The following is a 10,758-nucleotide window of genomic DNA, read 5'->3' on the forward strand; positions in this document are numbered from 1 at the left end:
AAGATATTAATAAATAAGATATTTCCCATCATCTCCTCTCTAAAGGAGAATTATGCTCAAATTCTGAATAATAATAGTTTTTGGCATTTCTCAGCATCTCACTTCCAGTCTTTCTGGACGTCCTATATTGGCTGCTTATAGCCAAACCCACCCCAAATTCCACATTTCTGGCAGGAAAACATGTGGCAAACACCTTCCTTCCCCCCCCCCAGAAAATAAAAAAAAAAAAGGAGACAAAAATAGGGCAGGAAAAGTCCAGCCCAGGCTCAAAATCCATCAATGGCCACTGAATTTTACACCACGTAATAATAATAAAATGAATAAAAATACTTGACCCAAAACTCTTTTTCTGATGAAAAGGGGGAAAAAATGGAAGTAGGATAAAAAAATCTATTTTGAGGGGATTTTTTTTTTCTGCATGAATGTTGCTGTGTTAAGGATTTTGTACCCATTGCTCCTCCGGGTACAAGAAAGGTTTCTCCTGGTCCAAATTTTTTCATTAGAAGCACCAGGAGTGCTAATTTTTGGTAGGAGCCACAGGACAAGAAAGAGGATTCATTACTCAATTAAATTAATTCTGTTATAATCTTGTAGCGTATCCCTTGTGCACCACCCAGGCCAAAGTTTTATAAAATAAATAAGTAAATAAGTAAATAAATAAAATAAAGTAAAATAAAATAAAGTAAAATAAAATAAAGTAAAATAAAGTAAAGTAAAGTAAAGTAAAGTAAAGTAAAGTAAAAGTAAAGTAAAGTAAAGTAAAGTAAAGTAAAAGTAAAGTAAAGTAAAGTAAAGTAAAGTAAAGTAAAGTAAAATAAAATAAAATAAAATAAAATAAAATAAAATAAAATAAAATAAAATAAAATAAAATAAAGTAAAGTAAAATAAAGTAAAGTAAAATAAAATAAAGTAAAGTAAAATAAAGTAAAGTAAAATAAAATAAAGTAAAGTAAAGTAAAGTAAAGTAAAGTAAAGTAAAGTAAAGTAAAGTAAAATAAAATAAAATAAAATAAAATAAAATAAAATAAAACAAAAACATTAAATTGGCAAAAACTCACCTTGAAGTGAAAGCGATTTTGTGTCTGATATTCTCCCGTGAGGAGCACGGTGTCGATGTCGTTCCCAAAAAGTGACGGTGCCGAGAGCCGGTTCAACAAAACTTGGAACCCTTGGGGTGGGGGAATTAAAATAAATAAAGCATAAAATTTTTGAATTTATTAGGATCGGTGTTTTCCCAGTTCTTGGTGTGCGGACTCACCCTGTGGAGTCGACTGCAGTTGCCCCCCCGTTTTGTAGCCATGGTTGGAGGAGAAGTAGCACCAGGGCACTCTGGTGTCATCCTGGGGCCTCCAGCAGCAGCCACGGAGGTCGCACAGGTTCTGGTCCAAAAAAAAGCAAAAAAGGTAAATTTTTCCACAAATAAATCCCCTATCATACAGTTTATGAAAAACACACGAGGTGCAGCCACCAAAAACCCTAAAAAACACTTTCCATCCACTCAGCTCCATCTCCGAACATCCTATCAGGTCAGTTGGGTGCCAACAAGACTTTTTGGGGACTGAAACTAGAAATTTGCTCATTAGTTCCGAAAATAAATTAAAAAGGAGGATTTGGGGATATTTGTTCTTCCTTAAAGCCATCAGCAAATTAATTTTTTTTAAAGAAATTATTGCCATGGCAGATGGGATAAAAAAAAAAGGTCATAGGTTGAGGAGGGTTTTAAAGCAAATAATGTTTTTAAAATTTCGTCTTTAAAATTTTTAGCATTGAAGTAATGTTTTAAAAACATTAAAAATAATGAAAAGGAAAAAAAAAAAAAAGCATTAATTTTGGTATAAAGACAAATCAATTGCTTCCTTCCTGGCTTAAAAATGTCTCCAAGTGGAGCACCTGATGCCTCGATCATCCCAACCCTCATGTTGAAAAAAAAACAGAAATTTTCGAATTAGTTCCGCGTAGCCTCGAATGGAGATAAAATCAACTTTATATAAAGCAATTAAAAAAAAAAAAATAATCAGTCTGTCATGTCAAGCACACGTGCTGGAGTAGTGACAGCAACCTTTCCAGCCCAATAAACCAATAAAACTTTCCAGCCCAATAAATTCCTTCATTTATTTTTTTTTTTTTTCTGGCAGGAATTAAGTTGTTCGCCCACGTTGTGAAAGAATACGGGCCCTCTGATATTTCAAGCATCCGATTATTTTTGTTATCATTAGCAAAATGCGTCATTCCTGGGGTCAAAGCATCGCTGTGATGATATCGGGGGAATTTCACGGGGATCAAAGATCCACCAGCGAACTCAACCCAACACAAAGATCTCCAGGACTTTCCCAGTTTCTCCCCATTTCAGTCAACGCAGAACCAGGCTGGATTTGGAGCAGCTCAGAACCACCCCAATTTCCCCCACTTTTGTGCAAAAGCCGGAGAAAAGCTCATTTTTATGATATTTGGCTCAATTTTGCAGTAAGCATTGAGATGCCTACAAAACCACCCAGGATAAACCAAAATTCACTTTAATGATAAAAATATTATAAAATATATTATAATATAATAAAATAATATAATAATATAAAATAATATAATAATATAAAATGTATAATAATATAAAATATATAATAATATAAAATATATTATATTATAATATAATTATATATTATATATATATTTATATATATATTATATATATTATATAATTATATATTATATATATTATATATATTATATATATTATATATATTATATGTAATTATATATTATATATATATTTAATATATATATAATATATATATATATTATATATATATTCATATATATATATTATATAATTATAAAATAATTCAACTGCCTTAATGACTATTAAGACTAAATATTTTTATTGGATATCAGAAAATGACTAAAACGAATGTTTAATACCAGAAAACAATTATTAAATATCAGAAAATAGCTACTGAATATCAAAAGTGAACTATTTGTCCCAAATTTGGGCATCCACCATCCTCTTTCTCCAACTTTCCGCTACCTTCCAATTATTCCTCCTTCCTCCCCAGACCAAAAATGATTTCAATAAGAATATTTTAGGAGAATATTTAAATATTAATGCTTAAATAAGCTCATTTGGGTAGGAATTTGGAGCGTGCGCTTTATGGCACGTATCATAGGGCACATTTCGTTCACGTCCACCACCGGTGACGGAGCAGAGTCCACCCGAAGAAGGGGCCCGTGACCGTTATCAAAGTGATAATTTCACATAAATATTTAAGCTCACCCTGCCCTCCGGGCTATAAAAGCGACCTCCCAAATACCGATAGAGCCAACCGGGGGGGCAAAAATAGCGAGCTTATCCAGAGATAACCTCGGTAGCGGCGATAACCGCCGAACGTTGAACTCTGCCCCCAGGATCAAGGCAGGGCACGTCTGCTTTGTGTAAAATTCCACAGATAAAGCAGGGTTTTATCAGAAAAAGAGCGATAAAATCTCCAACTAGCACGCGTGCTGGGCATGGGAGGCGATACCAGGGCGTGTTCGCGAGTATCGTCGAATTCGTATTCTGGGGCTGGATAGAAAATGGTTATTTTCTCCCCATCCCTCTCTGCTCCGTAATTCTATTTTTTTTGAGCTCATTTGCTTTGGTTTTTTGTTTGTTTTGTTTCGGTATTTTGGGTGGAAAAGAAAAGGAAGACGGATGCTGACTGGCTCTACGAGCTTGCACAGATTGAGAATTTCCCAGCCAACGTTTAGCCCAAAATCTACTTAATAGCAAAAAAAAAAAAAACAAAAACAAACAAAAAACAAAACAAACAAACAAAAAAAAAAACACAAAAAAACAACAACAAAAAAAAACAAACAAAAAACAAAACAAAACAAAACAAAACAAAAAAAAACAAAACAAAAAAACAAACAAAAAAACAAACAAACAAAAAACTAAACAAAAAAACAATACAAAACAAAAAACAACAACAACAACAACAAAAAAAAAAACAACAACAAAAACAATAAATTGCCTTTTGTTACTTATTATTATAGAATTGTTCAGTTATTCCATCAAAATCAACGTTACAGTCTTCAATAAGGAAAGAAACTTTCAATGCTTAAAAATCAATGGGCTCTTATGGGTGATGCGAGATTTAAATAAATAAAATTTCACCAAATCTTTGCTGCACTGCTGTGGGGAGAATAATTCCCAAAATACATGATTCTCTGGTTTTAGCCTCAAATTCTGCAATGTTTCATGCCTGTGATATGGAATGGTAGGGATGATGCACAACGCGGGACTCACCATAAAAATATTTGATAATTAAATTCTTATTAAATAATTATGGAGTTCACTTCTGACATCACACCAAAAAAAATGCACATGAAGCCAGGTTGCAGCAAAGCCTAGAGGAAATTTTTCCCAAATTGCTCCATTTGGGCCTAATTTTGTTCCCAAATCCAGTCCATGGCATGGGCTTTATTTCTCCCTTGAGGAGAAAAATCAGACTTGATTATGGGCTGAAATTGGTCTAAAAAATAATAATAATTTCTTTTCAATTTAAATTTTAAACTGAAAATTTTTTAAATGTTGGTTTATACGTTGGTTCAAAACTTTGAAAAATTGGTTCAACGTCGGTTTAAGAATCGGTGTTAAAAGCGGTTGTTAAAACTGGTTGCGAAAATTGGTTGTTAAATTTGGTATTTGCATACTACCCAGAATAATAAGGCTTTTGCGGGTTGAAAAACCGTTATAAATAAATAAATAAATAAATAAATAAATAAATAAATAAATAGTTTGGGTATAAGCAACCCATTTTACTAATATGAAACGTGAGTAATTTTGGCCCTGGGTTTTGGCTGTAACACCTGGCTTTTGGGCGTTTTTGGGGGTATTTCCAGACCTTGGTGGCAAATTGATCCGGGATGCAGTCGATTCTCTCGGCTGCTGTCAAGTTCAGGCAGATCGGGGAAAAATCTGCGAGGCGAAGGAACCCAAAGGTTAATTTCGGGTCGTGGATGAACATTGAAATTACCCAAAACCCACATTATTTCCATGCTTTTGCAACTGGTGTTTGTTTCTTGCCCCTGGAGCACCCAACCACCACCGTCCCGTCTGAACCACCGCCACGTTTCCAGTTATGCAAAATTTTACAACTACCAAAAACAAAACTCAAAAAAACAAAACCAAAACCAAAACCAAAAAAAAAAAAGAGAGAGAGAGAAAATCTACTTTTTTTTTTTTTTTTTTCCCCCCTCAGGGTGTTTGTGAATGATTTCTGAGGAAACAAAAACCCAAAAAAATTAACATTTTGGGTTATTTCCTGCTATCGGCATGTGACTCCGGTTTACCTTTGGTTAATGATTAAAATGGGAGACTTGCCAAGAAGAGAACGTCGTAAATTTTTGCAAAAGCGCAAGGAACAGAATGCACTTTTTCTTACTTTCCCACATTTTCCAAGACCCCTACAACAGGCATTACAAGAATACCCTCATTTTCCGAAGGAATCCTTCCCATTCAGCTCCAGAATCCAATTTGTGCAAAATTTCCATTGATTTTCTTTATCGGATTTTTGTCAAACTGATCTGAAAATTCCAAAACGGTGATTATTTTTTTTTTTTCCCCAGAAATTGACACTTACCAGTATTACCAGTATCACCAGTATCACCACTATTTACTATTGTTTCTTCCTTCGTCGCCAAAATGCCAATGAGGACGCAAGCCACAGCCACCGCCAAGCAGAAGAGGACGATAAGAATTATTTCCAATTTGCTGAATTTCGCCTTTCCCATCTATGGAGGAACACCATTTCATGAGGAACCCCAAACAAAAAATAATAATTTTTTTTTTTGGAAAAGATGTAAATTATTTCTATTTTAAATTCTGCCCTTAGTACACGTATTAACAAAAATTAAAATATTTCTAAAATAGCATTTTAAAAAAGCATTAATTTCAATAATTCTCCTATTCCCTACAATTCAAACCACGTGCAGGACACCGTTATTCGTCACATGTTCCTGCAAAAGTATATTCAAAACAGAATTTTTACCAAGTCTAATTAGAGTCTTTTTTTTTTTCATTTTTGCTGAAATTCCAGAACCAAAAATGAAAAATTGGGTTTTGAAAAATTTGTTTAAAAAAAAAACAACAACTTTTGAAAAAAGTATTTTTTCAAACGACCAAAAATTTGTGTTCTCTACCGGAGGAGATTGATATATTAAATATTAAAGTTTGTTAAAATAAATTTTTTGTGCAAGGTGGCTCTCCCAACCAACCACAAAATTCACTTTTTTTTCTTTTTTTTTTTAATTTCCAATTATGGAAGCACCAAAAATGAAGAATTCTGAGCTCTAAACGCCTGCTCTCCCACAATTCAACTGCGGAGCAAAATTCCTAGAAAAACAGGAAAGCAAAAAATTCAGTAACGCACCTTACGGCCCTCCCACCTGCCTTTCCAGCTGTGGTTTTGCAGCCGTAATTCCTGGTTTTATTCCGTCTCGTTATCAGCCGGGCGTGTCATTTGCTAACGAACCCGGCCAATGGCAGCTGCACGCTGCCGTAAATGGCTTTAATTTTTAATTTATTTTTTTTTTAAAGGTTTACAGTTTCGCTGATTCTGCAGAGCGTCCAATGCAGGCGTTTCCCTGATTTACAGTACTACGTGATAAAATATAAATTAAAAAAAAACACATTTCTGAGGGTTTATTGCCCATTTGCAGTGAGCCACGATTAGCTGAAATTAAGGCATCAAAATTAGAAATAAAATTAGAATTAAAATGACATCGAGGCACTACAAATAAAATTAGAATTAAAATTAGGATTAAAAACGAAATCAGGTGATTAAAATTAAATTTAGAATTTTAGAATTAGAACTAGGGTTAGAACTAGAGTTAGAATTAAAATTAATAGAACTAAAATTAGAAATTAAAATTAAAATTAAAAAATTAAAATTAAAATTAAAATTAAAATTAAAATTAATCAAATTATACAAAGGCATCATAAAGGCACCCTGGGTAAATCTCCACCCTCCTCCAGGACACAGGCACCCCCAAAATTTGCTTCTTTTGCACAGAAATTACAGAACACCTAACCAGGGACTCAGGAAATGAAAAAAATAATCAAAAGAAGAAGAGTAAGAATAAAAGTAATAGTAGTAATAATAGTAATAGTCATAATAATAATAATATAATACTAGTAAAATAATAATAATAATAATAATAATAATAATAATAATAATAATAATAATAATAATAATAATAATGACAATGACAATGACAATGACAATGACAATGACAATTATAAAAAAAAAATGGTAATTATTATTATGGGCTGCTCCAGGAATTGCCGTGAATCACCTGATAAAAATTCCGAAAAATATTTTGATTCTAAAACGAACTGAAAAAAAAAAAAAAATGGGGGTTTTCTGACCAAAAAGTGCGCTTTTTGGGCTGGGAGCGGAGGCCAGCGGGAAGGAGGCCCAGGAAATCCCGCAAACCTCGGCGTTATCTCTGAGCCTTCGTTAGGGCCGAGATAACGAGCGGGGCGGTCACGTGGCCGGCCAGCCCCGGGAGGTTTATGGCCCATGAAGGCCCGGCCCCGGTCGCCTTGGAGGCCCCGTTGGAGGCCACGGGGGGGGTGTAAAGGGAGGACGCGAAGGCTCGGCCGGGAAAACGATCGCATTTATCGGGAGGGAGGAGCACGTGAAGTGGGGGGGGGGCGGGGCGGGGGTGTAGAGCTCCATGGCCATGGGTACAAAGCTTCATGGTCATGGGTGCAAAGTTTCATGGTCATGGGTGCAAAGCTTCATGGTCATGGTCATGGGTGTAGAGGTTCATGGTCATGGTCATCATGGCCATGGGTGTAGAGATTCAAGGCCATGGTCATTGGTCTAAAACTTCATGGTCATGGTCATCATGGCCATGGGTGTAGAGCTTCATGGGCATGGGCATGGGCATGGTAGAACTTCGTGGTCATCGCGGTCATGGCCATGGGTCTAGAACTTCATGGTCATGGTCATCATGGCCATGGGTGCAAAGCTTCATGGTCATGGTCATGGGTGTAGAGGTTCATGGTCATGGGTCTAGAGCGTCATGGTCACGGTCATCATGGTCATGGGTGTAGAGGTTCATGGTCATGGTCATCATGGTCATGGGTGTAGAGCTTCATGGGCATGGGCACAGTAGAACTTTGTGGTCATCATGGTCATGGTCATGGGTCTAGAACTTCATGGTCATGGTCATCATGGTCATGAGTATAAAGGTTCATGGGTGTGGGCATGGTAGAACTTTGTGGTCATCACGGTCATGGTCATGGGTCTAGAACCTCATGGTCATGGTCATCATGGTCATGGGTGCAAAGCTTCAAGGCCATGGTCATCATGGCCATGGGTCTAGAGCGTCATGGTCACGGTCATCATGGTCATGGGTATAGAGGTTCTTGGTCATGGGCATTGGTCTAGAACTTCATGGTCATGGTCATCATGGTCATGGGTCTAGAGCTTCATGGGCATGGGCATGGTAGAACTTTGTGGTCATCACGGTCATGGTCATTGGTCTAGAACTTCATGGTCATGGTCATCATGGTCATGGGTCTAGAGCTTCATGGGCATGGTAGAGCTTTGTGGTCATCACGGTCATGGTCATTGGTCTAGAACTTCGTGGTCATGGTCATCATGGTCATGGGTGTAGAGCTTCATGGGCATGGGCATGGGCATGGTAGAGCTTTGTGGTCATCATGGTTATGGTCATGGGTCTAGAACTTCATGGTCATGGTCATCATGGTCATGGGTGCAAAGCTTCATGGTCATGGTCATGGGTGTAGAGGTTCATGGTCATGGGTCTAGAGCATCATGGTCACGGTCATCATGGCCATGGGTATAGAGGTTCTTGGTCATGGGCATTGGTCTAGAACTTCATGGTCATGGTCATCATGGTCATGGGTGTAGAGCTTCATGGGCATGGGCATGGTAGAACTTTGTGGTCATCACGGTCATGGTCATGGGTTTAGAACCTCATGGTCATGGTCATCATGGTCATGGGTATAGAGGTTCTTGGTCATGGCCATGGTTGTAGAGGTTCATGGTCATGGGCATGGTAGAACTTCGTGGTCATCACGGTCATGGTCATGGGTCTAGAACTTCATGGTCACGGTCATCATGGCCATGGGTATAGAGGTTCTTGGCCATGGGTGCAGAAGCTCATGGCATGGGTGTAGAGCTTCATGGTCATCACGGTCATGGTCATGGGTCTAGAGGTTCATGGTCATGGTCATGGTCATGGGGGTAGAGGTTCATGGTCATGGTAGACCTTCATGGTCATCATGGTCATGGTCATGGGTGTAGAGCTTCATGGTCATGGTCATGGTCATGGGTGTAGACCTTTGTGATCATGGCCATGGTAGACCTTTGTGATCATGGCCATGGTAGACCTTCACGGTCATGGTCATGGTAGAGCTTCATGGTCATGGTCATCATGGTCATGGTCATGGTCATGGCCATGAGTATAGAGATTCATGGTCATGGTCATGGGTGTAGACCTTCATGGTCATCAACATTCATGGTCATGGGCACTGGGAGAATACTGGGAGCACCGGGGGGGGGGGCACTGGGAGGGTATCGGGAGGATTGGGGGATACTGGGAGGGTACTGGGGGCACTGGGGGATACTGGGAGCACTGGTGTATACTGGGAGCACTGGCGCAGCGCTTCATTAATGCTGTAATTACCATCGACGGGAACAGACCCGCCCATACCGCCCCCCCCCCAAAAAAAGACCCCCCCAATTTTCCTGGGGGGGTCCCCATCATTCGGGGAGGGGTTCCCAAAATCCACGGGGGGGGTCCCAAAGTCCAGGGGGGGTCCCCGTTGTCCTGGGGGGGGGGTCTCCATTGTCCAGGAGGGGTCGTCAAAGTCTGGGGGGGGGGGTGGGAGAGCATTTTTTTTTGGGGGGGGGGGTGTAATCCGGGGGGCATCCTCTTGGTCCCATTATCCTTCGGGGGGGGGTCCCCATAGCCCTGGGGGGGGTCCCCATTGTCTTGGGGGGTCCCCATTTTCCTTTGGGGGGGGGTCCGATGGTGCTGGGGGTCCCATTGTCCTTGTGGGGGGGTCTTCATGGTTTGGGGGGGGTCCCCATTGTCCTTTGGGGTCCCATTTTTTTTCGCGGGGGGGTCCCGTTGTCCTTGGGGGGGGGGTCCCCATTGTCCTGGGGGGGGGTCCCCATTATCCTGGGGGGGGGGTCCTCATCGTCCTTGGGTTCCCATTGTCCTTGTGGGGGGGTCTTCATGGTCCGGGGGGGGTCTCCATTTTTCTTGGGGGTCCCGTTTGCTTTGAGGGGGGGGACCCCACTTTCCTTTCACCGGGGGGGGGTCCCCACTTTTGGGGGGGTCCTCCCGGGGGGGGTTCCCCCATGGGGGGGGGTCACACGTAGGCGTTGCGCCCGTATTTGTCCCCCAGGCTGATGGCGGAGGCGCCCCGGGGCCGGGGGGGGCCCCCGAGGGGGTGGCTGCGGGAAATTGGGGGGGGGGGCACGGGGTTAATGGGGGGGGGCACCCCCAAACCTCGGCCCCTCCCCAGTAGGATGGGGGGGGAATTTTAAGGGGGGGGGGGCAAATGGAGTTCCCGGGGGGGGGGGGGGGTTATATGGGGGGGCATAGTGATTGGGGGGGGGTCAGAATTCGGGGGGGGGGGGTCACAATTTGGGGGGGGGCTTTTGGGGGGGTCCCACTTTCGGGGGGGTGCACCTTGGGGGGCCCACTTTAGGGTGAGGGGGTCCCAAAATGGGGGGGGGGGGC

The 10,758-nt window shown here is 40.6% G+C and overlaps 1 protein-coding gene and 1 long non-coding RNA gene across 5 annotated transcripts in view; one reads left to right on the top strand and one right to left on the bottom strand.

The window, feature by feature from the left end:
* The window catches only part of LOC137848985 (maltase-glucoamylase-like), a 40,645-nt gene extending 34,091 nt beyond the window's left edge, over positions 1-6,554 (bottom strand). The window contains exons 1-5 of one of the 2 annotated variants that reach the window (XM_068668465.1): positions 6,402-6,554; positions 5,622-5,763; positions 4,875-4,948; positions 1,259-1,379; positions 1,059-1,168 (exon numbers count right to left, since the gene is read on the bottom strand). In XM_068668465.1, coding sequence (XP_068524566.1) covers positions 1,059-1,168; positions 1,259-1,379; positions 4,875-4,948; positions 5,622-5,763 — 447 coding nt within the window. In that variant the 5' untranslated portion in view covers positions 6,402-6,554. Of the gene's footprint in view, positions 1-1,058; positions 1,169-1,258; positions 1,380-4,874; positions 4,949-5,612; positions 5,764-6,401 lie in introns of both variants that reach the window. The other variant, XM_068668464.1, reaches the window with a different exon arrangement.
* Positions 6,555-7,632: 1,078 nt separating this feature from the next.
* On the top strand, positions 7,633-8,502 carry LOC137848986 (uncharacterized). 3 transcript variants are annotated; one of them, XR_011091621.1, is made up of 4 exons: positions 7,633-7,735; positions 7,845-8,035; positions 8,095-8,215; positions 8,404-8,502. It is a non-coding gene; the product is annotated as an uncharacterized lncRNA (long non-coding RNA). The 3 variants fall into 3 exon arrangements; XR_011091619.1 differs by having other exon boundaries at positions 7,666-7,757; XR_011091620.1 differs by having other exon boundaries at positions 7,731-7,831; positions 7,903-8,035.
* Positions 8,503-10,758: the final 2,256 nt, after the last annotated feature.

This window comes from Anas acuta, unplaced genomic scaffold (genome assembly GCF_963932015.1).
Source record: "Anas acuta unplaced genomic scaffold, bAnaAcu1.1 SCAFFOLD_283, whole genome shotgun sequence".
In the NCBI taxonomy this organism is placed as follows: domain Eukaryota; kingdom Metazoa; phylum Chordata; class Aves; order Anseriformes; family Anatidae; genus Anas; species Anas acuta.